This window comes from Ochotona curzoniae, unplaced genomic scaffold (genome assembly GCF_017591425.1).
Source record: "Ochotona curzoniae isolate NIBS_2020 unplaced genomic scaffold, NIBS_Ocur_1.0 contig_66, whole genome shotgun sequence".
Taxonomy (NCBI): Eukaryota; Metazoa; Chordata; class Mammalia; order Lagomorpha; family Ochotonidae; genus Ochotona; species Ochotona curzoniae.
Genome location: NW_024466512.1, coordinates 191020 through 216428, shown reverse-complemented (window position 1 = coordinate 216428; position 25409 = coordinate 191020). Strand labels below are relative to the sequence as shown.

The 25409-nt window shown below is 60.3% G+C and overlaps 1 protein-coding gene across 1 annotated transcript; it reads left to right on the top strand.

Annotated features, from left to right (window-relative positions):
* The first annotated feature begins 1187 nt into the window (after positions 1-1187).
* On the top strand, positions 1188-25332 carry KNDC1 (kinase non-catalytic C-lobe domain containing 1). Its single transcript, XM_040992473.1, is given in 31 exon segments — positions 1188-1283; positions 5809-6007; positions 6093-6151; positions 7144-7290; positions 7363-7480; positions 7628-7917; positions 8606-8720; positions 9160-9231; positions 9313-9374; positions 14174-14332; positions 15417-15494; positions 15744-15822; positions 16070-16284; positions 16341-16449; positions 16657-16779; positions 16856-17000; positions 17190-17275; positions 17677-18092; positions 19590-19683; positions 19924-20021; positions 20264-20484; positions 20997-21110; positions 21558-21705; positions 21781-21960; positions 22692-22898; positions 23026-23108; positions 23258-23408; positions 24154-24276; positions 24353-24412; positions 24620-24777; positions 25101-25332. Coding segments are annotated over 31 exon segments (4437 nt in total).
* Positions 25333-25409: the final 77 nt, after the last annotated feature.

Sequence of the window (25409 nt, the reverse complement as noted above, 5' to 3'; positions counted from 1 at the left end):
GAGCAGTCCCTCCCCCCTCCTCCCTTAGGACACAGGAGAAAAAAAAAAGAGAGAGAGGAAAAAATAAACAAACAAACAAAAAACCCATGTCCCCATCTCTCTCCGTAGCTGAACCTCCACCCTCTCTCAACCGTGTAAATAATATTAAAATTTAAAAAGGAAAATACAAGATTTATTTTGTTTATTTGAAAGGCAGAATTAGGAAGAGAGAGATCTTCCATCCACTGGTTCACTTCCCAGAAGGTGGCAATGATAGGAGCTGGGCCAGGCTGGGCATTCCATGTGGCTCTCCCCAGGCTGGGCACTCCATGTGGCTCTCCCCAGGCTGGGCACTCCATGTGGCTCTCCCAGGCTGGGCACTCCGTGTGGCGTGACCATGTCTGAACCTAGCAAAGCCAAGCTTACAGGTCATGCCAGCGTGAGTGAGCCGTCGCTGGAGTACGGACGCCCCCTGGTTAGCCGCCCCGGTGACGGTGGTCCCCAGGTCAGCGACTTGGGGTGGGGGGCGCGGGGAGCAGGGCTTCTCCCTGGCCCAAGTGCCCCTCCCACCCTGCCAGGCACAGGACAGCAGAGCAACCTCAGCCTTAGCAGAACCTGCAACAAGCCCTGCCTCGTTCTGGCAAGCTTTCATTAAGCGCCTAGCGTGTGCCTGGGCATAAGATGAAGCACAGGGTCAGCCACATGGGCGCCCTCCTCTCCTGGGGGAGCCCAGACTTGGCTCCATCCTGAGGAGGAGGCACACCCCCCACACTCCCGATAGCGGCTGTGCTGGGGGGTGGGGCTGCCCTACACAAGGCCCCAGCCGGGGCGACGCTCACCTTGGCAGCAGGACAGCACTAAATGGGGGCGGGGGCCGAGTTTCGGATATGCACCTCCTGGCGCCAAGATTCCGGCGAGGGTTAGCCCCAGCCCGGGGCTGCGCGGTTCCCAGCCCCTCTAGCCCTCCGCGGCCTCCACCCCCCGCGAGCCTTGCCAGGGTGGGCGCCGCCCCAGGCGTCCTCGCTCGGCGACACTGCGGCAGGCGCGGGCGGGGCGGCCTGGAGGGGGCGGGCCGCGGGGGGCGTTGCCATGGTGGCCGGGCGCGCAGAGTCGGGGCGCACGGAGCCGGGGCGTGCGGCGGAGCCGGGGCGGGAGCCAGGCCTGGCGCGGACACGGAGGCGAACGCGGGCGGAGCTGCGGTCTGCAGGATGCTGGCCATGGACCCCGCCGCTGGCGTTTGCGAGGAGGACAAGGACCTAGACTTCTACGATTTCGAACCGCTGCCCACTCTGCCCGAGGACGAGGTGAGCCCCCAGGGCCCCGGAGGGGTGCTCACAGGGCGCTCCGGCGAGGCGCCGGGCTGGGTGCGCGGCTACCGGCCCCCTTCCTCCGGGCCGGCCTGGTGGTAGGGGTTTTGGCTCCCCGCACCCTACACGCTTTCGTCGCAGGGGGCCGGGCCCCAGGCGCGCGCGGGACAGTCCTGCGGGGCCGGCGTCGCTGCGGGAACTTGGCTGTTGCGAGGCTCCCGCTGGTGCCCTTTAGGGGACAAGTGGGCGGCAGAGGTCACTGGCCACCGCTTCGCGAGGGGCCCGGGTCATGAGCTGGGGGAGGGGCCGCGGGCTGCTTCCTGCCTGGGCTGGGGGGCGGGAGCGGGGAGCCCCGGAGCCCAGCCCCTTCCCTGGCACCGGGAAGCCCTCTGGTGCTGAGCCAGGCCGCCGTCGCGAGAGCGCTCGCTCCTCTAGCGCTGGGCTTGGGCTGCCCCAGCTCCTCGCCTTGGCGCTCTGCAGGCCGAGGACCCGGGGTCAAGCCTGTGGCCCCTGGCTGCGGACTGTCTGCAGAACCCTGAAGCCATCCTGTGTCCACTACCGGCAGGGTGGCCAGGCGGAGGTCCAGGGCCCGTCAGGGGTTGCGTCCTGCACTTTCCCCTGGGGCGGGGGCCTGGGCAGACCCTGGACTAGGGTGGCGGGGCAGCCAGGTACCTCAGAGCCAGGTGTTGTCTGCCAGCTAAGGCACTGCTCTGGGGAGGGGGCAGCTGGGAAAACAGCTCCTCTCGGGAGGCCCACCGCGCCCACACAGTGGCCTGGATTTGTTGACTGATGTGGAGGCCAGCACACCTTGGCCTGAGTCCATCTCCTGGCTTAGACGGAGAAGAAAGGGCACCCCCTGGGAGATTCGCCCCAGATCCCCGCAGAGGCAGCCCCCACCCCAGCCCTGGCTGCCACCCACACACTCTCACCCAGCGGAAGACCTGTCCAGCACACCCACGGCCCGTTCCCCAACACCCCTCACTGTGCGCAGCAGGGATGGTGGGGCTTCCCACCGGAGGGTGGGGCAGCTGCACTTGTACGGGGCCACCCCCCTCACCTGCTCCAGGAGCAGCACTCAACACCTGGGGGCCTTGGATACTGGCATGGGATCGTGCGGGACCCAGTGCCCAGTGATGCCCAAGAGGGGCCCAAGGTGATCAAGGCCACAGGGACCTGGGCAGGACCTGCCCTGTCCAGAGCGGGCAGCAGCTGCCCCTGGGCCTGGTCAGGACAAAAGTGTCACCTGACCCTTGCCCAGCAGCTCTGCCCCACCTCTGGGGACAACGCCTGTAGCAGTGGCGTAGGGGACAGTGACAAAGAAGATGCTGAGACCATGCTATGACAGCTTCACCCTGGGTGTGGGTCCAGCTGGTACTACCTGGTTAGTGTGGGCCAAGGACCCCCAGGACACAGTAGATGGGGGGCAGCTCTCCCATGGCTGAACCCAGCAGGCTCCCTGGAGGAGGTGGCCCTCCCAAGGGGGTGGGCTCAGGCAGATCCACCAGGTCTGGGCAGGAGCTGCCCGTCAGGAGGCCCTTTGGTGACAGGGATGCCCGGAAGTTAAGGCCATGACCCCTCACCTAGCAGCTTCCACAGCCTGAGCCAAGTTTGGCACTGCAGGGGGCCTAGAGCCTGGGCGGAGCCACAGTTCCAAATGTCCAGCAGGCAGAGGGCCCCCAGGTCAGAGCCTGACTGGGAAGCTCATCCTGCCCTCAGGGACCCTGGAACTGGTCTACCTAGAGCTGACCATCCTGACTGGGAACCACCCTACCTGGTCTGCAAGGAGCATGGCCCCCACCTGAGGTCCCCCACAGCCCAGGCAGTTCCTTGCTGGGCACTGGTGAGGGACAGAGGGAAGGTCCTGGGTGCTGTTGGGGCCCCAAGGGCTTCCCTGGGGGACAGAGGGAGGGTCCTGGGTGCGTGGGACCCCAAGAGCTTCCCTGGGGGACAGAGGGAGGGCCCTGGGTGCTGTGGGACCCCAAGGACTTCCCTGGGAGGGCAGGACAGAGGGGAGTCCTGGGTGCCGTGGCGCCCCAAGAGCTTCCCTGGAGGGAACAGAGGGAGGTTCATGGGTGCTGTGGGGGCCCCCAAGGGCTTCCCTGGGGTCAAAATCACCTCATTTCCCCCACACATCGTCTCCATGCAAACCCTCGGTGCTCTTCCAGGACCCCTTCAGGGACTGGCCACTGGACACCTACACAGCACCTGCCCACAAGGACCACTGTGGGGTCCCTGGACCCCGTGCGGGAGGTGCCCAGTGAATGCTACCCATGCCCTCAGTCCTGCACCTGACCTGCAACCAAGGCTGCTCCCTTCCTCCACTGTTCCCCTTGCTGCCCTGTGTGAGCTGAGTCCCGCTGCTGGGGTGTGAGGGGCTGAGATGGCTGTCCTGAGTAGGGGCTAGCCTGAGAAGGACCACCCATGGGTCATTGCTGGCCCTGCTGAACTCTTCAAACAGCAGCCAGAGGCTGCAGACCCCACCTGCCAGGCACTGAGAGGGGCTCCTGGCTCCTGGCTCTGGGCACCTCCGCCTGCAGCCAGCTGGGCAAGCAGGTGGCTGGCGTGGGCAGCAGCCAGCAGGACCATGGTGCTGACTCAGGCCCGGTTCCTGAGTTCCGGTTCTCCTGAAACATGAGCCATGGGGTCTGTAGACTATTGCCCACAGAGCATGTGCCTGCAAGTGCCCGAGTGCCACACTGTGCACAAGTACTGCCCTGACACATCGAGCATCTGCATGTGTGTGTGTTGTCTGTGCATCCGTGTGTGCATGTGCGTGTGTTGTGTAGTGCTCTGTAACATTGTGCGTGTGTGTCATCCGTGTGCATGTGTGTTGTGTAGTGCTCTGTAACATTGTGGGTGTGTCATCCGTGTGCATGTGCGTGTGTGTTGTGTAGTGCTCTGTAACATTGTGCGTGTGTGTTGTGTAGTGCTCTGTAACATTGTGCGTGTGTGTTGTGTAGTGCTCTGTTAACATTGTGCGTGTGTCATCCGTGTGCATGTGCGTGTGTGTTGTGTAGTGCTCTGTAACATTGTGCGTGTGTGTCATCCGTGTGCATGTGTGTTGTGTAGTGCTCTGTAACATTGTGCGTGTGTCATCCATGTGCATGTGCGTGTGTGTTGTGTAGTGCTCTGTAACATTGTGCGTGTGTGTCATCCGTGTGCATGTGTGTTGTGTAGTGCTCTGTAACATTGTGCGTGTGTGTCATCCGTGTGCGTGTGTGTTGTGTAGTGCTCTGTAACATTGTGCGTGTGTGTTGTGTAGTGCTCTTAACATTGTGCGTGTGTGTTGTCATCCATGTGTGCATGTACATGTGTGTTGTGTAGTGCTCTGTACACATTGTGTGTGTTGTTTGTGCATCCATGTGTTACTATGCATCCGTGTGGTGTACATGTGTGTTGTGTGTAGTGCCCTGTACGTATTGTGCATGTGTGTGTGTGTTGCCTTATGTGTGTGTAGGTGCTCATGCACGTTGTGTACAGTGCCCGCACACCTTCCTGACCAGGCCGAGGGGGCTTTGGGTTCTCCTCAACAGAACACAGACCAGAAGCACCATCTAGTACAGGGGCTGACACAAAAGCTGATGGAAGGGCCTGGAAAAGTGACATAACTAAGCACACCCAGGACTCCATGAAGGAATGGAATGGACACGGATGTGCCCAAGTCGCAGGGCAGGGACAGACCCAAGGCTCAGCTACACACTGGAGCTGGCCCTGTCACTGTGTGTGTGCATGCACATGTATGAGTGTCTGTGCATGTCTGTGTGAGCACGTGTGTGTCTGAGTGCATCTGTTTATGCACGCACATCTCTGTGTGCATGTATTGTGTGCTGTGTGCATGGACATGCATGTCCATGTGTCTGTGTGTGCATTTGCATGCTGGCTGACTCTTTCATGTATTAGCCATGGACCAAGGGGCCAGCTCTAGGCACAGTTCATCCCAGGTCTCCCAAGCAGCCTGTGAGTCCAGGGGACTCTGCTCTCCCCAACCCCCACAGCCAAGTCCCTGCCAGCACAAGGCCTCACATGGCACAGACGTTATGTCTGTGTAGGTGGCTATTATGTGCATACAAGTGAGTGTGGGCAGATCTGAGTGTGATTGCACATGTGTGTAACATGGACTGTTAACATGTCAGTGTGTGCATACATGCAGGGTGATGTAATTTTATGTGTGTCTTGACTGTGATGGTGGTGGTGTGTGTAACGTGTGCACCCATGACATTGGTAGCAACCATTGCCATCACAGCAGAGCAGGGAGCCCTCATGGGTTCAGACATGAGCTTGGGGCAGGCCTGGGCAGCCTGGCCATGTGCAAGGAACCCCATGTGACTGAGTCCTCTGTGCCAACTGCACGGAGCCAACATCTGTGGTGTCCCATGTGTATGTCTTGAGGTGACACTGTACTCCATGGCTGTGTCTCCATCCCTTGGTGTTCCCCTATGTCCAGCACAGGAAGGGGCTTAGTCTGATCCCAATCCCCACCCACAGCATGGAGCTCTCCATGGCTGAACCTGCTCTCTCGCAGGAAAACGTGTCATTGGCTGACATCCTGTCACTGCGGGACCGTGGCCTGAGCGAGCAGGAGGCATGGGCTGTGTGCTTGGAGTGCAGCCTGGCCCTGCGCAGTGTGGCCCATGCTGCCCTCTTCCACACGCTCTGCATCACGCCTGACAGCCTGGCCTTCAACACCAGTGGGAATGTGTGTTTCATGGAGCCACTCAGTGGTGAGTGCCAAAGGGGGCAGGGGGCTGGGGTCCTTCCTCTGCCTCGTGTGCGTGACCCAATGCCACTTTTTCTGTTCTGCCCAAGATGACCCTGAGGGTGCCTTCGTGCCCCCCGAGTTCGACGTCACAGGGAACACCTTTGAGGTGAGTGGGGCTGGGGCTCCCAGGGCAAGTAGATGAGCAGCTGGGGGCAGAAGCCATGGCTGGGAGGGTCTTGAATATGGCTGAGAAGTCCCATGGTCTCATACATGGCTGGAAGGTCCCATGGTCTCACGTGGCTAGGAGGCAGGTCACATGGTTTCATATGTGGCTAGAATGTCCCATAGTCTCACATGGCTACGAGGCAGGTCCCATGGTCTCATATGTGTCAAATGTCCCGTGGTCTTATGTGGCTGGGAGGCAGGTCCCATGGTCTCATATGTAACTGGAAGATTCCGTGGTCTCATGTGGCTGGGAGGCAAGTCCATGGTCTCGTGTGGCTGGGATGTGGATTCATCATGTGCCCTGTCTTAAAGACACCCAGCTGTTGGCAGCAAGTTCCTCAAGGAGTTGGCAGAGGGCAGTTTCAGATCTCCACATGTGTGACCTTGAGGGGGGTCTCCCTCAGGGAGTGACTCTCACCTCCATGACAGGTGTGTGACCTCAGGCCCAGCCTGCGGCTGTGCCATGGCAGCAGGCAGCACAACCTCTGAGCACCAGCTCTCTGTCAGGCAGTGCTGGGCTCTGACCCGAAGCAGTGACCCCATGCACCCAAGACGCTAAGTGCTAGAGCTGGGAAGGATGGAAACTCAACTCTCCGAGTGAGCTTGCTGAGTCTGCGCTGGCACCCCCACACTGGGGTACACAGCCAAGACCCCTACTCTGCAAGGCATTTTTGTTCTGTTGGACTAAAGCATCCCTGTGGGCAGCTGCCAGTCCCGCCTACACCCCACATCAGTGTTTAGTGTACCCCAGTCATGTGACCTGGCATGGCCCCACAGCAAGACCAAAAGCGGATATGCAGGAGGCAGGAGTGGGGATTTCTTCCTGCCCTTCCCCTGCCTCATGGACCTGGGTGCTGGAGCCTCACACAGGGCAGGAGGGGGAGGTTGGCCTGCCTTGGCAAGACCTCCACAACTCAGGGCTGCACTGTGCAGGCACATATCTTCTCTCTGGGGGCCACGCTAAAGGCCGCCCTGGAGTTCGTGGTGGAGCCGGGGCTGGAGCACCAGCTAAGCGCAGACCTGGAGGTGCTGCTGAACCGGATGCTGGCCGAGGACCCAGCGGCCAGGCCCTGCCTGGAGGTGAGCTCTGAAAGGTTGTCTCAGGGCATGTGTGGGTAGGTGGGACCCTGCCTGAGCCACACGTGTCTGCAGAGTGTCATCACGCTGTGCCGGGAGAAGACACGGCCGGCGTCCTCCGGCCACCTGTGCCGGAGTTTGTCGGCCGTTGGGAGACGCGAGCTCTCCATTGAGTCCTTTGGGGCCTCACAGGGTAAGCTACGTCTGTGCATGCTCTCAGCCCCTCCCTGCCTGTGCGCCCCAAAAGATCACTGGGTTGAGCAGGGGTGGGACAGAGTGCCAGGGGAGCACCGTCCTGGGCTGGAGATCTCAGCAGTGACCAGGTCTGCTTTGTACACAGACATATGTGACAGCACCAAGGGAGGAACACCTGTGCCAAGAGCCCTGGGGCCCAGGCAGCCTCCCGGGGACCTGGGTGCTGATTTGGACACCCTGCCTGCTCCCGAGGGCCTGCCACAGCCCCCATGCCCCCAGCCAGGGCCACTGGCTGTGCAGAATGGGGAGAGACACAGCCAGGAGGAGCTGGCCAGCCTCTCCCAGGACCCCAGAAGCCACCTGCAAGAGCTGGATGGGGACCCCATCAAGAGGCGCCACCTGAGACGTGCACACACATCCCCCTGGCTCCTGCCTGTGAGCCCTGAGCCCCCTGCCCCCCGCCTGCCGCGGAGTAGCCCCTTGAAGACTTTGCAGGAGGTTGGGCTGAGGTCCAGGTGTGCTGAGGACACGAAGGGAGCAGGCCACAACACTGGGACTGCTGGAGAGCAACAGGGGATGCCTGGAGCAGTGTCCATGGAGCAGGTGGGTGATTCCCCCCGACCAGCTGAACACTGCCTCCCCCTTCACTCCTGCCTGCCCTGCCACTCTTCCACCACAACCTCTGTCCAGCTGAGGGCATGCCCAACTGGCCACCTCAGGGGTCCAGGGCCTCCTCCAGCCCACCCCAAAGTGGATGGCCAAGAGCCAGTGCAGCAGGCCCATCTGCTGCCTTCACCATTAGGGCCACCTTCCCCAGAAATGGCTGTGACCCGCAAACCAGCCCTGCATGGGGCACAGGATCTCCTGCTACCTGTGTACAAGGGGCCTTGGGAGGGGTCTTGGAGATGCCACCAGTGCTGGCCCTTTGGGGCCTTGATGGGGACTTTCCTGCAGAGGGGGCTGGGTGAGCAGGGCTCAGTCATTCCCAAAGTGGAAGGTGACCATCACCCCTAGAACTTCCTCACCCTCCCCTGCCCAGCCCCTGCTCAGGCGTGTGCTGGAGTACAGAGGTGGGTGTCACCTGGCCAGCCCACAGGAAGGCCCTGTCTCTTTCCTCCCCCAGTGCCTGTCCCTGCAGGACCTCCTATCTAAGCTGGGCCGGCCCTTCAGGGAGTACGAGCTGTGGGCCCTGTGCCTTACCTGCCTGCACGCCCTACAGACACACGCGGAGCCCCCAGGTGATCCAGCTGGCATGGGGTGAGGAAGGATCTTAGGGCCCAGGACCTCCGCCCTGAATCCAGCAAGGCGGTGCTGCTGGTGGGATGAGGGGGCAAGGCAGGTGCACAGGGCCCTGCGGATCGGCTCCCAGGGCAGGACAAAAACACGTCCTTCAGGCCCCGCGCGCTGAGCGCAAGCTGCTCTTGGCTAGGACTCGGGGCCTGCCAGGGACAGGGGGCTATATCCCCCAGCCTCCCCAGAATCCCCTCTGGGGACTGCACAACCCCCACCCACCCCGTCCATGTCCAGCTCCATGATGTCTGCATGACGGGGGAGGGGCAGCCCCCAGCCTCAAGTCTGCCCACTCACAGGGCCAGGGCTGCACCCACACACATTCAATCCTAGGAGGCCAAGGGCCTGAGCAGTGTGTGATGCCACCTCCCCTGCCCCACCCCGCAGCCTACCTGTGTCTGGACTCTGTGCTCGTGGCCAAGGATGGGTCTGTGCTCTTGGGGCCGCCCCCTGACGATGGTATGTATGCAAGGTGACCCTGGGGGTGAGCTCGGGCCTGGCAAAGGTACTGAGGAAGGCACCCCCACTTCTGTCTTCCAGGCCCCTGCAATTCCTTCTTCCTGGCTCCTGAGGTGGCTGAGGAGAAGCTGGTGACCGAGAAGGTGAGAGGCCGCCCTTGGCTTTGTCAGATAGGCCCTGGGCCACCCACAGCCTTGTACCTGGACCCCCACGGCCTTGTTCTATGTTGCAAGGGCCTATGGGAGCTGCCAGGCTGGGGTGGACACTCAGGAATGTGGCTCGACCCTAGATTTGCATGCCATTCAGACCTGCCCCAGGACATGTGTCTCTGCCCTCCTGGCCCACCTCACACTCAGCTCAGCTGAGAAGATGGGGCGGTAAGCCCCCGGAAGGGCACCCTGCGGAAGATACAGTGACAAGACACACAGCTAGAAAAGGCCATAGCCACTGCCCAGGCTCTGCCAGGACAGAGGCTGGGCCCCAGCCAACCCTGCAGGGCTCACGGTCCACTGCCTGCGACCATGTAGGCTGAGCAGGAGCCAAGGACTCCACCCCAGATGTGCTGGAGCAAACGCAGGGTCTGCAGCCACCTTCCTCCAGAGGAGCAGAGCACTACAGGAGAGCCAGATTCAGCCACTGCTCCAGGCAGGAACTAGGAGGACTTAGACAAGGAGTGCAGCTAGGAGTACAGGGTAGGAGTGCGAGGTAGGAGTGAGGGCGAGAATGTGGTGTGGTTCCCTGGCAGCTGGTCAGGAAGCTGCCTTGTGGCCACACTTCCAGGAGGCCACAAGGTGGTGTGTGCCACCAGCACTCTGGGCATTGATGCATACATGGAAATTCCTGTCACAGAAACCACGTTTCTACAAGGAAGGGAAGAGAAATCATGTGAATGCTGAGCTGAGCGTTTCCAAAGACCCAGGACGAAGGAGACAGAGAGTAGGTGCCAGGACAGTGCAAGGCAGAAGGCAGGGATGCATGGCTGGACAGGCCGTGGGAGAGGCAGGCCCAGAACACTGGAGTCCAGTAGGGAGGGCAGGGAGGGAGAGTGTGCGAAGAAAGCTCGTGGGAGCTGCCTAGCCTCAGGAAAACCTGTGAACATATGGGTACCAGAGGCTGTGGGAGTCAGCCAGGTGGATCATGAAATTCACCCAGGATGACACACACAGCTGGCCAACATCCAAGCCTGAGAGAGAAGCAGCATCCATGTAGGGGACACATATCTTAAAAGGGAGCAGTGCCCATGTAGGGGACACATGTCTTAAAAGGGAGCAGTGCCCGCGTAGGGGACATGTGGCCGGGAGGGGAGCAGTGCCCACGTAGGGGACATGTGGCTGGGAGGGGAGCAGTGCCCGCGTAGGGGACATGTGGCCGGGAGGGGAGCAGTGCCCGCGTAGGGGACATGTGGCCGGAAGGGGAGCAGTGCCCGCGTAGGGGACATGTGGCCCGGAGGGGAGCAGTGCCCGCGTAGGGGACATGTGGCCGGGAGGGGAGCAGTGCCCGCGTAGGGGACATGTGGCCGGGAGGGGAGCAGTGCCCGCGTAGGGGACATGTGGCTGGGAGGGGAGAAGTGCCCATGTAGGAGACATGTGGCCGGGAGGGGAGTGGTGTCTGTAGGGAACACGTGGCCAAGTTGGAAGCGGCATCTATGCAGGAGACATATGGCTGAGACGATCATGGTGTCCACCAAGAACAGCCAAAGATAATTCTGTGAAGAGATGATGGCAAAAGAAAGTTCTGGAAGCTGTCAGTAGGAGCACTGCCTCCTCTGGCCGAGGGAGAGTGATGCAGCCAATGGAGTCTGTGTCCTGAGAGGGGGAGGCAGTGGTCCTGGGAGGGGATGCTCTTACCCTCCCGACAAGCTGGGGAGGGTGCACACCTGCACACCGAGAGTTCCCACCACAGGTACTAAAAATGACACAGTATACAAAGAGAAACTCAAAAATAACAGACAAATCAAAATGAACACTGGAGAATGCTCAAGTGACTCACAGGACTTGAGAACAAGACCAGAGAAACCAAAAAGAGAAAAAGCAAAGCAAGCTGGCAGAAGCTTTCAAAGGCAGAGAACGGCAAGGTTCGGGGATGTGCAAGCCGTGAACAGTCTCCATGAAGCTCCCTTTAGTCACAGCAGTAGAACCTGGGGGAGGGGGCTGCCAGAACCGATGGAGACACCCCTCCAGTGGGAGTCCCACACTCCGTGATGACCACAGCCCTGGAGCAGGTGCACAAAGTGTCACAGTGGAGAGTGAGGATGAGACTGCCACATGATGACCTCAGAACTACAGTGGAGACCAGCTCCCTCTTGGAATGGTTGATAGGAGTTGGAATAGAAGTTGGCAGGATTATGGGAACCCCATGTCAGCATCAGCCAGTGAGGCCCGATGAGCCACTTGTTAGAACTCAGGGGACATGCCATCCCAGGAGAACCTGGGGGACGTGATGCCCCATCAGCACCCGGGGGACACTGATGCCCAGTCAGCACCCGAGGGATGTTGATGCCAAGTGAGAACCCAGAGGACGTGCCACCCAGTCATCACCCAGGAGACATGCTGTCCAGCTGGCACCAGGGGTATGTGCAACTCATTTGCCCAGGGTACATGCCATCCATTCAGGGCCCAGGGACATGCCACCTAATCAGGTAAGGACATTATGGGGTGCACTGCATGAAACGCCACCAAAGGCAGTTTAGAATTTGGGGAGTCTTCATTAGCCAGCTGGCAACTGTCCCCTCAGAGCAGGTCTAAAGGAGGAGAGCACCCGGGCTGTCAGGGCATAAAGCTTTTAAAGAAAAAAGACCACATTCTGGTGGCCTTTGTGCTGCAAGCAAGCAAGGAAACAGAGGCTACAATGAGCAGTTAGAGCCAAGATGAGCAATTCTAGTTAGAGTTACAGTTTAGCTTCTCAGAAATTGGCTCCATTTTTCATGGGGCCCAGTCCCCCAGGACCTGGTTCCTCCTTAGGGCAGGAGGGTCGAGCCAACCTGACCGGTTATCACTGGATGTAATTGGTCTATTTTTCAGCTTGTCATAAGGACAGAGATAAACTAGTAATAGCAGAACAACAGGTAGAGGAGCTGGTGCTGTCGGGGAGGCAGGGTCGGCACCCCAGATCACCCCACGTCTCATGTCGAAGTCCTGCTGCAGAGCCAGCTCCTGGCTGGGGCACCTGGGGCACAGCAGCCTGTGACCTGAGTCCTTGAGTCCCTGCGCCCAAGCGGGAGACCCAAGAGGAGCGCCGGCTCTTGGCTTGAGCCCAGCGCAGCAGTAGTTTCTGTGGACACTGGGCCTGAAGAGCTCTCTGCCCCACTTGCTCTCGTGCTGCAGTGTCCCAAGCTGCTACCCACTCAGCTGAAATGGGCCAAGTCTTAGACCAACACTGACCAAGCCCACGTGGGCACTCGTGCCTCTCAGCTATGTGAACGACATTCAAGGCAAAATACACAAAAGAAAAGCAGACGGCTAACAGCTCACCCAATACGAAATGGAATAGCTCTACTGTTTTACTTTCGGAAAAGTAATTTGTAATTTTTTAAAGATTTATTCGTTTTTATTGGAATGGCATATTTAGAGAGAAGGAGAAACAGAGAGAAAGATCTTCTACCTGCTGATTCATTTCTCAAATGGCCGCAACAGCCAGAGCTGAGCCCGTCTAAAGCCAGGAGAAGCCTCTTCCAGATCTCCCATATGGGTGCAGGGTCCCAAAGCTGTGGGCCATCCTCTGCTGCCTTCCCAGGCCATAAACAGGGAGCTGGATGGGAAATGGAGCAGCTGAGACACAAACTAGAAACTATGTGGATGCTGGCATTTGCAAAGAGATGAGCCTGCCGAGTTGCTGCGCCAGGCCCTCATTGTGTCCCTGGCATCGTGGCCAGAGGGACCTTCACATGTGCTGCTTTTTCGTTTGGTGCACAATTTTTCTCAACTCTGGAAAGTTTTTTTGCTTTTCACATACATATTTTGTTAATATGTAGCTGTCGAGTTCTCACAAATGCCTTTTTTTTTTTGCATTAATTATAAATTAGTTGGAAAGGAGAAAGAGGGTGAGAGAGACCGAAGGAGAAAGAGTGGGTAACTCTGTCTTTCAAACAAAAATAGATAAATCTCCAAGAAAAAAAAACCAGCAATGACGTCTACTCTCATGGCCTGGCTCAACAGTGTGGCCGTTCCCAAGGATTCCCACAGGCACTCAACATGCGTCCAACAGCGGCAGCTGGGCAGAGATCCCGGGGGAAGCCTCAAGCTGGAGGGCTGAGTGGAGAGCATGACGTACCATCCAGAGGTGGACATCAGGTCCAACCAGACCACGTGGCTCACTGCAGGAGCCCCAGGCTGACTCAGGCGAACATGGATGTCACTTGATGTCCAGGTGACCTGAGACAGGAAGCCATATTGTCAGGCAGAGGCTGCCAAGGACTGGCAGCTGGCAAGCCACAGCTAGCAAACAACAGCGTAGTGGGGCCTTCCCCAGCTCCATACACCTCTCTCACTCCCCTGGCCATGTACTGCACAGCCTAGCTATGCGGGGAACAGGGAGGGAGTGGCCTCCAGTGCTGGGCCTTGGTTCACTCTTACCCTGAGGGCAAAGTCCTGTGGCATCCTCTCAGGACCAGCTGACCCCCGGGAACTGACCAGGGCTGATTAGGAAGCAGCCTCTGCCCCCCGTGGGTCAGGTGGTATTAGACACACGGCTGCAGGTCAGAACAGGTGAGGCGGGGCTGGGTTCATCTGACTCCCTGAGCCATCAGACATGCTAAGCAGTGTTGACATGGGATTCCCCACTCCCCCAAGGAGGCGCCGACTGCTGGGTAAACTCCAGGTCTGGTCCTGGGCTGAGGTCTGGGTGGCACTCCCTAGCCCCAGGGGAGGTGACCACTCTTGGGGCCTGCTCCTTGTTGCCCCTTTGACAGCCTGGGTCACACTGGCCGCCCTTCCCACCCTCCCAGGCCTCTGTATACTGTGTAGCTGCCATCCTGTGGACTGCCGCCAAGTTTGGTGTTCCCCGAGACCGCAAGCTGGCGTTGCCACGCAGACTCAAGACCCTCCTCCTGGACATGGCCAAGCGCTGCGCCCAAGAGCGGCCATCTACAGCTGAAGTCATCAAGGTACCAGCACTTCCGGAGCAGCTGGGGCCTGTGCTGGGCACATGGGTATCTACGGCAGTCAGCCTAGTCCTCATGGCAGTGCCCCCGCCACATGCCTCCCAGGGACCCCGTGTCCCTTAGGGTGCTCAGCCAGCCAGGGCACTGGTGGGGGCTGTCCTGAGCCAGGCGCTGGCTGCTGCCCAACCTCTCCCCTCTGCATCCCAACCCTCCAGCCTTCTCGGATCACCTTGAGACCAGGCCCATTCCACCCACTGTATCCCCAGCTCAGGTGAGATGACATCTGGAATCAGAGGGGAGCAGCATTCCCAGGGACCAAGGCTACAGGAAGTGCATCCCTATCCCTCTTCGCCAAGAACTGGGGAGTATGCTCTGGTGCCCATCGTGCTGGCCACCATATCCATGGCTGCCTCGCTCCACTCCGCTGCACTGGTCCCCTTGAGAGCTGCAGCCAAGGCTCTGACAAGGAGGGCAGAGGCTGCCCTCAGCTGTGCCCAGGACAGACAGGAAATTCTCAGCTCATCTGTGGGTGCCCACCTGGAAGGCCACTGTGTACCGAGAGTTCACTCATGGCCCACTCCAGAGCAGTGTGGTCAGCGAGGCAGACAGAGGCTTCAGCCAGTATCAGCCAGCTTCTTCTTGTGGACACCCACTCACTGGGGCAGGAAGCACGGCCTGCTGGGGTAACCCACAGGCTCCTCACCAGGGGCCTCTGCTGTGGGGGTGCAAGCATGAGTCAAGTGTGGTTGTCTGTGTATCCCACAGGCTGGCAAACCCTACCTAGCGCCAGCCTGCCACTCAGGCAGGCAGGGAGGCCACAACCTCAGCCCCAGTGTAGGATTTCATTCAAGACACCCGGGCTGGAGCTCTTGGGGACGTGGTCTCCCAGCACCTGGAGATGGGGTCTTCCTGCACCTGGGGGCGGAGTCTCCCAGCACTCCAGCACTTGAAGGTTGGGTCCCCCTGCAGCTGCACCTGGGAGCAGGATCTCCCTGGACTGAAGCCCAGGCCCTGCTCACGGCCCACTTGGGGCTGTGGGGAAGGCATGGCCTGGTACAGAGCTCACCCAGCGGCTTGTTGCTCCCAGGTGTGTGGCAGCTTCCTCCTTCAGCGAGGCATGGACGGCAGGAAGATCTTAGCACACCTGAGGGCGTCCACCTGCAAGGTGAAGTGCCCAGCAGGGCCCTGTGGGAGGAGCCCATGCCCCTCACATATGACTCAGGGACTTAGGGGAGTTCAGGGGCAGGACCCTCCCGTGTCTCCTTGCCCACCAGGTGGTCTTGAAGGGTGCCCCAGGATCCTCCCCATGAGCCCTACTCCTGGGGAGGGGAGACGGGGTCATCACCAGCCAGTATGTAAAGGTGAAAGGTGCCGGGCACCAAGGGCATCCTCCTGACCTCCGACCTCGGTGTAGGTGCCTCAGCAGGAAGAGACCGTCAGTCTGCAGAGACCTCATGTGGCTCCTGTGGCTGCCTCTCCCCAGCCCAGCCCAGGTGGGGCCCCCAAACAGCCCCCTGCCCCAATGGCCCAGCTGTGAGGACACATTCGACACGTGTTGCCCACATGGCCCGGGCTCAGCTCACCTGCCCAGCCCTCACGGCCTCACTTAGGCCCAGGCTTTTCTGCACCTCCCCTGCCCTGTGTCCCTGAGCAGAGCCCTACCCCCCAGCAGCCTGCAGAGGTTTGCCAGGTGCATGGTATGGGGACGGTGGGCTGTAGGAATCCCCCTGCTGCCCACAGGCTTCCTGCCAGTCAGCAGCAATGCAGGGCTGCAGGCAGTGCCCGCTCAGCCCTGCTGCTGTGCAGGGGTGTCCGGGCTGCCAGAGGCCCTCCCTTCCAAGGCCACGAGCTTCCAGCCAGTCGTCCTAGCACAGGACCCAGGTGAGGCCAGGTGAGTATCAGCGTTGGCTCCAGGGGCGACCCGGAGCTCAGGAGCCCCTCCGGAGCAGCTCCCTGTCTCCACAGGGACCAGCTTGCCGAGAAGCCCCAGGCGGATGAAGCGTGGCCAGAGACCCAGGCCCTCTTAGAGACCCCCAGCCTGAAGACCTCAGACCTACCAGAGCCCAGCCTGCAGCCACAGGGGGCAGCCACAGACTCCCCTGGGGCATTGGGGCTGTCCAGTCTCACCCAGGGAGGGTGCCATCCTCCAGCCCCTGCCACAACAAAGGGGCAGGGCCTACCTGGAGCCCCCTCTTCACAGCTCCCTTCCCAGCCACCCCAGGACACAGCCCCTGCTGACCCAGAGCCTGAGGCCATCCGTCCAGCCGCAAGGGCCCAGGCCACGATGGACAGCCCCAGGGGCCCTGTGGTCAGGTCCTGCCCACCAGGTGGGGAAGCCCCTTGCCTGCCCAGGACAGCCTGCCCCTCCCTGCAGGAGGCCACGCGCCTCATCCAGGAAGAGTTTGCCTGCGACGGCTACCTGGACAACGGGCTGGAGGCGCTCATCATGGGTGCGGCCGGTGGCCCTGGGTGGGGGGCATGGGCAGGGTATGAGCACAGGCCCCTTCACTTGCGCCCCCACACCAGGCGAGTACATCTACGCCCTGAGGGACCTCACCTTCGCCACCTTCTGTGGGGCTGTGTCTGAGAAGTTCTGCGACCTGTCCTGGGAGGAGCGGCTGCTGAAGAGTCTGTTCCAGGTGGTGAACGGGCGGGCATCTCCCCCCACGGGGTGAGTGCCCTCCACTGGGGTGCGGACCGAAGGGTGGGGTGACCTCTGACCCAGCAGCACTGGCTCCAGCCCATTAGGAGCACGCAACCCCTTACCCTGCTGTGCAAAGGGGTGGAGCTGGGCAGGAGGCAAAGCAGAGCAGGGGCAGGGCAGAGAGAACTGCTGAGCCCCCACCCCCAATCTTGACAGTATGTCCGAGGCGCCAGGCTCACAGTCCCAGTGCCCAGCCAGAGGCTGCTCACTGTCCATCGAAAGGCCCTCGCTGCACGGGTCAGGTGAGCTCAGCAGCCATGCAAGGGGCCCAGTTGGCTTTGCCCTATGAGGGGAAGTACCCACAACGTGCTACACTAGAGGGCTCTGGGCAGCCGACAGAAGCCCCCTGCCTTCACCCCACAGCTGGGGGACAGTGTATGGGTCGCCCTGGACACACCATTCTTCAGAAGCCAGTTTTCCTCAGTTATCACTAAGCCAGCCCCCAGGTCAAGGGAGGTCTGAGGCCAAGCCTGAGCTGCATCTGCCCACAGAGCTCAGGATACCTGCAGACTTGGGTGTGACCCAGGAAAGATTGCATTGATGCTGAAAAAATGGGATCCCAGGGGAGCAGGCAAGGCCGGGGCACTCCCACAATGGTAATGAAGAGTGGCCACCACCATCCACGCCCCCTGCCTCTCCCAAGGCACAGAGAAGCCGAGCGAGGGATGGGTCAGCGGAGCCCCATGCCCAGCACCCACACTGGCCAGCGTGGATACGGACACACTATCCCGGGGCAACTTGGAGGTGGGCTTCCGGCCTCAGAAGGCAACAAAAGGAACCAGAGAATCCCCACCCAAGGCCAACACAGACAAGCAGCAGGGCCCAGAGCCTGAGCCAGCCAGCGGGGCCTCGGGATTGGACACGGTGGCCAGACTGGCCAGACCCCAGGACAGCAGCCCAGCAGTAGCCCCAGGCCCAGCTGAGTGTCGCAGCTGCAGCCCCGGCTGGTCCAGCGCCTTCTACGAGGCCGACTGCTTCGGTACAGATGTGCACAGCTATGTGAAGGACCTGCTGAGACAGAAGACCGGTGGTTCAGCAGAGCTGGAGGCCCAGAATCCAGTGAGTATGTGGGCCATGCTGGGTGGCAGTAGGCGCTGTGCCCCGAGGGAAGGTCGGCTCTGCCCTTCTGGATGAGCTTAGGCCCCTGGTGCCAGCTCCTAGGGTGGGTTAAGGAGCCCTTGCGACCAGAGACCTGTGCAGCTTTGGGATGAGAAAGTAGGGCCTCTGGCGTTGCCGCAGGGAACGCAGAACATGCAGCTGATGGAGCCCTAGCTCCCAGCCCAGGGGATGGAGACACCTGTGGGCACGGGGCTACAGGAGCCTGGAGGCTTCAGTCTCCCTGGGGGATGGAATGTTCTAAACCAACAGTGCTCCACCCCGTGACCTCCCACAGTGTACCTGACCCACTCCAGGAGAAAGTAAATGGACAGATGGAGGCCCCATCTCCTCAGAGATGCCCATGTAGGGAGCTGGCCCAGGATCAGCTGTGCTGGGCTCGGCAGAGGGGCCGACAGGGCCCCCCACAGCTGTCCTGGACATTAACAAGGAGAGGGGACTCCAGTACTTGGAGCACCCTCTGCATGAGGGTGGGATAAAACATCCAAGTGGACACTGGACAGGGACCTGCAGGCCAAGAGTGACAGCACACACAGGCCACACTGGTGCAGAGGCTGGCAGGTTCCTGCGCCCACCAATCCTGTGGCCTACCATCCATTTCAGGAAAAGCCCAGCTCAGATCGAAGCTTCCACGTCTTTGCCTGAGCACTTGAATAAACACAGGCAGGCTGAGGGGGAGGGGCCATCCTGACACTCAAGGGAGGACAGGGCGCCTCAACCTGCATTGGAGGCAGCGGCCTCCACCCCAGGATCCCTTATGCTGCCTTCCAACCACAACCAGGCTCCAAGCAGTGGCCTTCTCAGAACTGAGCCTTCCCTCATACCTTTGCCTTCACCCACACCTGTCTGCTCTCACACCTGTGCCTTTACCCACATCTGTGTCAGCTCACGCCTGTGCCTGCTCTCACACCTGTGCCTTCCTGTGTCTGCTCTCACACGCATAGAGCAGACTTTCAGGGCTCATGTGTATGTCTTGACCACATGTTATGGCCAGCTTCATGTAACTTGGACATACTTTAGGATGGTCCATGACTCCAGCAGGGTCTGCCCCAAACACCTGAGCACTACCTGGCCGCCCAGGGCCTGACTCAGAGCCTTGCTGCTGGAGCTCAGCTAAGGTGCCTCTGCCTGCAGGTGACCCCCCAGGCCAGGGAGCCCCATTGGCCAGCGTTAGCCTGGATGTGCAGAGAACTCTCCGGCGGGTGGACTGGTCCTCAGGTGAGGCCAGGCCTCAGGAGACACAAAGAGACCACGGCCTGTGGATGCTGGCCTGGGTGTGGCAGACAGGACTCCTTTCAGAGTGGACCTGGTGAGGAGTCCTCATGGCTGAGTCCCTACATGCTGGCATTTCCCAGCTTCAGGGACATGGAGAGTCAGCAAGTGCTGCCCTGACTTGCATGGGGCACAGCCACCCCAAGTTCACCTGTGCTTCCTCTGCAGGAGCTCGGCCAGCAGCTCATGATGGAGAGAAGGAACTACAACAAAACACTCAAGTTCTACCAGAAGCTACTGCAGAAGGAGAAGCGTAGTCGAGGTAGCAGCTGGGGTGCGGGCTGGGTGCCCCCAGGCATCCCCTACATGCACACTGAGCTCGGTGCCTCCCAGGCACCTCCTTACATGCACACTGAGCTGGGGGGCACCCCTACACACACACTGAGTTCAGTGCACCCATGCACTGCACCCCCTTACATGCACACTGAGCTGGGGGGCACCCCCTTACATGCACCCTGAGCTTGGTACCCCCCAGCTCTGTGCCAACCAGCTTTCCATGCAGGCTCTGAAGTGAAGACCATGCTAGTCAGATTAAAGGGGCAACTAGAAGAGATGAGAGCCCGCTTGCAGCTCCTGGGTCTGGTCCAGAAGTATCTGCAGGCAAGTGGGGCTGGGGCTGCCCTCCCCCTGACCACTGCCCTCCCCCCGGGCCTGTGTGTCCTGGATGTGCTGACCACTGCCCTCCTCATACTGACCATAGTCCTCTCTCATGCTGACTGCAGTCTTCCCTCACACTGACCACTGCTTCCCCCTCCCTGACCACAGCCCTCCCCCACCCTGTCTACTGCCCTCCCTCACACTGACTGCTGCCATCCCTCCTCCCCGACTGCTGCCCTGCCCAGGTCCTGTACGCGGAGCGCTGGGGCCTAGAGCCCTGTGCCCTGCCTGCCATTGTGAACATCACAGCTGCCTCAGGAGACTCATTGGACTTCAGCCCCCTAGACGAGTCCTCTTCCCTTATCTTCTACAATGTCAACAAGCAGCCAGGCAGCGGCCGGCAGAAAGCAGCCCGTGTCCTGCAGGCCGGCACACCCCTTGGGCTCATGGCCTACCTGTATTCCAGGTACTCTCCACCCCCCGGGTGGAGCCTTTGGAGAGCAAAGAGGAGGGATGCAGTCAGGGGCAAGAAGGGACTGAGATCCCCGATGAGAGCCACCACCAGTGTAGGGTCCTGTGGGCTGAGGGGGCCGGACGGAGCAGGGCAGGTAGAGGGAAGCTGCAGGCCTGGGGTTAACTGGCCATATTGTACACCTGAACCTGCATCCAGAACTCCCTGCCTAGACCCTGCCCCTCAGGACCCTCCTGTCTACTGGTGTCTCCCAGGGTCTTGGACAGGGAGGGCCAGTAAGCCTCTGGGGCCTTACGCAGTCCCACAAAATCCTGATCCACCCCTCTACTCCGTTTCACCCCACTTCTCTATGGTTCTCTTCCCCTGACTCTCCTAACAAAGGGACCTGCGGCACAAGAAGGCAAGCCCAGGCTCCACCCTCACACCTCCCCAACTCCAACCAAGAGCCAGATAGGGCAGGGCAGGGCTGTGGCCACTCCCACTCACAGCGCTATCGCCCACCCCAGCAATGCCTTCCTGGAGGGCTACGTGCAACAGTTCCTCTACACCTTCCGTTACTTCTGCACACCCCGTGACTTCTTGCACTTCCTGCTGGACCGCATCAGCAGCACCTCATCCAGGTACCCGCACCCTGGCTTGCCTGGCCCCGAGGGACAGGGTAAAAGATTGTGGGATGTCCTGGCAGGGCTGACACAGGAAAGAACAAAGTGTGATGCAGCTGAGGGTAACAAGTAATAACAGGTGGGGTAGACAGGGGAGGGACGCAGGTGAGTGGGACAGGTGTGTGATGCAGGTGTGACAGGCAAGTGTGACACACATGGGGATACAGGGAGTTTCAACGCAGGCCTGGGTGAGACAAGCATGCAGCCCAGCAATTCTGTTTTCTGGGGCCTCGCTGGCTGGGTCGGCAGGATACTGGGACATAGGAGTGTCCTAGTTCTGATGACCGTCCCCCCCTCACCCTACATGTTCATACTCAGGCCCAATACCCTCAAGACTTTCCTCATCCCTACCTCCTTCATCTAGGAAGACTCACCCCAGCTCAGCCCTACCCTGTCTGCCTCCAGGGCCCAGCAGGACCCCAGCTCCACACTGACCAAGGTGTACAGGCGCAGCCTATGCATCCTGCAGGCCTGGCTGGAAGACTGCTACGCCGTGGACTTCACCCGCAACACTGAGCTGCGCCAGCAACTCCAGGACTTCCTCTCCTCCAAGGTGACTGCGCCGCCCAGCCCCCACCCAGGCCATGCCCATGACCAGGGCTGTCACAAGCCCCCTGCTCCCACCTAGATCCTGCCCCTGGACGGCTCTGCTGAGCAGCTGCTGGACCTCCTGGAGGTGGGCACAGGCCGACGGGCTGAGGGTACTCCTCGAGGCACTGACCTGGAGGACCCAAAGGAGGCTGAGGAGGACAGTGGACCCTTCAACGCCCTCTGTAAGAGATTCTCGGAGGATGGCATCGCCCGGAAGGTAGGGGCCCTCCCAGGAAGTACCTCCCAGGACAGGTGGACAGGGTTCCCTATGCCCAACCTCCATGACATGGAGTATGTACACACAAGACACATTTGCACATGTATAGGACAGCCCCAACAGACACTGTCATGCACATACACACAAACATGTATGACACACATGCTCCTCAGGCACACTGAAAACACACACGTGTGCACACACATGACATTACATAGGTAGGCACACGTGTGTACACATGACACCCGTACATCTATGTTCACAGCATGTGTGTGCACCCATGACACATTGCACAGCTATGCACACAGCATGTGTGTGCATACATGACACACTGCATAGCTATGCACATAGCACATGTTTGCAATATACACCCATGACACATTACACAGCTATGCACACATGTCCACACACATGCATACATGACATACTGTGTGGATGTGTGACACAGTGCATACTGTGCACATAACACATGTGTGTACGCACGTGACCCATGACATGCTCTGCATGTAGGCTCACATGTACTCCACATTCCCTGCCCCACACTATGGGCAGGCACACCCCACAATTCGCTGACCCTTCCTGACCACAGCCTGGAGACCTGGGAGATAGAGCCACCTCTGCCCTGGGTCTAGGTAGTGTCATGCAAAATGGCCAGGGCAGCAAGGCCACTCAACTAAGGGCTGGCCAGCTGGGTGGATGGGGTGGGACAAGCGCAGCCCGGCTCCCCGCAGGCCTTTCCCTGGAAGCTGGCCCGGGGCCCTGGGCTGGTGCTGCCGCTGCACAAGAACCGCCCGTACAGCATTGCTGCTGCCCTGCCCAAGCCCTGCTTCTGCGAGGACTTCTATGGCCCCTACGCCAAAGCCAGTGAGAAGGGACCCTCCTTCCTGACAGAGTACAGCACCCGGCAGCTGTCTACTCAGCTCACACTACTGCAGCAGGTGGGAGCTGACACAGGATCAGTCCCAGAGCCTGGGACGGGACTGGGAGAAGCAACATCCCTAAGACCCCGCTGCCCCCAGCATCCCCTAGGGGTGGGGCCCAAGCGTCTCCTTCGTTCTTGGATAGGAGCTGTTCCAAAAGTGCCACCCCGTTCACTTCCTCAACTCTCGGGCCCTGGGCGTTGTGGACAAAAATACGGCCGTCCCCAAGTGAGTATGCCCCCACGCCCTGGGGTCCATGGGGTAAGGTTCACATGGAGCCCTCGGCCAGATAACCCTGGCCAGATAACAGAGCCTCCCGGACTCCAGGGTGCAGCACTTGCCCCGGCGCCCTGCCTAGGCACGGCCTGTCCCTCCAGGGCCAGCTCCGCGGAGTCTCTGTCAGCCAAAGCCTGCAGCTTGTTCCTGCCCAGCTACATTCAGGACCCGTACCTGCTCCAGCTCCTGCGCCATGCCGACGATGTCAGCACCTGGGTGGCTGCCGAGGTCACCACCAGCCACACAGCCAAGGTGGGCGCTTGCCCAGCTAGAGCAGAGGCCTGGGCAAGCAGCATCCAGGTGCAGGGGCACAGCTTACTGCCCCTCACACAGGGGGTGGGAGACCCAGGATGGCCCAGTCCACTCAGGAGTAAATGCAGCCAGCACGAGGACCGCTAGCTCACAAGAAGCTGACTGATTGCGATGCTTTAAAGCAGTGTGTGGCCAGCTAGGGATGTTGGCCACCCCACACCAGGCCCCGACCACAGTGGGGAGGCAGTGTGGAACATGACCCCTGGACAGTGCTGGGGTCACAGGAGCAGAGGCCAAGGTCAAAGAGGGAACTCTGCCACAGTGACCTCCAGCAAAAGTACTACCTCCCAGGAGCCCTCCAAAACCTCCAGAGCCTTCCAGAAGACTTTGGAAGCGAGCTCCTAACCTAAGGAGCAGCTTGTACTGTCCATATTAAATTCCCCGCTGCCAGCTGAAGAGGCACAGAGGAAACAGCAGGATCCGAAGGGTCCCATGAAGGTCTGGCTGCAGCCTGTGACAGACACCACCGTGGACCGGGGCCTGGCTTCCCGGGTACTGCAGCCCAGACTGGCAGCAGCCCTGCCCTCTGCACAGCCTGACTTGGCTTCCGCCATGTGCCTGGTCCAGTTCTCCCTCCTGCTCTCATTTTCTTACGCCCACCCAGCCTGTGCCCACGGGGTGGGCGCCCCTTGGTGCTGCCTGGCAGGGTCTCAGCTGTCTCTATCAGGCCTTTCTCTCCTCGCAGCTGCAGGTAAACCTACTGTCCAGGTTCCTGCTGGTCGCCAAGGCTTGCTACGAGCAGAGGAACTTCGCCACAGCCATGCAGATCCTGGACGGGCTGGAGCACCCAGCCGTGAGGCAGTCCCCTGTGTGTCTTGGTACAGGTGGGCTGAGGGCTGGGCACCTGCGGGACCACAGCTGTCTCATCTGGGCTCTTGTTTCAGGCCTGGAGGATTCTCCCTGCAAAGATGGCTGAAGTCATGGAGGAGCTGAAGGCCGTGGAGGTACAGGTTCCATTATGCATCTCGGCCCTGACAGTATGGCCTGTCTCATGGCAGCCCTGGCTGTGCCCAATGCGGGCCCATTGGGTCATGGGGTTTGCTGGCCCTGGCTGTGCCCTGGGCTGGCCTTGGCACTTACTGGGCCCCATCTTGGCCCTGCCTGCGCCCTGGGCTGGCCTCGGCACTGACCGGGCCCCACCTTGGCCTTAGGTCTTTCTCAAGAGTGACAGCCTGTGTCTCATGGAAGGGCGGCGCTTCCGGGCTCAGCCCACCCTACCCTCTGTCCGCCTCCTGGCCATGCACGTCCAGCAGCTGGAGACAGGCGGCTTCACCATGACCAACGGGGCCCACAGGTGGAGTAAGCTCAGGTGAGCGGGGCTCAGCAGTCCCAGAGTCCTCGCCCCTCCTGCCCCACTCCAGTGGCCAGGGCCGGCCGGTTGGGGGGTGATCTTGCTGGGTAGACAAGGCCCAGAAGCTCCACCTGCTCTTTGTCGTGAACTTGCATTCACTATTACAACCATGAGAAGCCGCTGCTGGCAAAGGGGAGGAAATGGCCGACTCCCACTGCAGGCAGCAAAGTCAGGCGCTGCCTGTTGCCTTACACTGCACCTCACCTGCCACAGGCTTCTGTGTCCAGCTGGGGCAGGGGTGCACGGGGGTCCGGCACTAACGCCTTCTCTCTCCCATGAAGAAACATAGCTAAGGTGGTGAGCCAGGTGCAGGCCTTCCAGGAGAATCCCTACACCTTCAGCCCTGACCCCAAGTTGCAGTCACACCTCAGGCTCAGGATTGCCCGGTTCAGCGGAGTCGACGTGGCCATCTTGGCCGCAGACAGCCAGGCCAACTTCCACGAAGTGTCCAGTGAGAAGCACTCCCGGAAGATCCAGGACAAGTTGCGGCGCATGAAGGCCACATTCCAGTAGCCGAGGACTGGCTTCTCCCCATGGGCAAAGCCAGGAAGGGCCGAGCGTCTCTGGCAGAATTCCAAACCCAGCTCAGC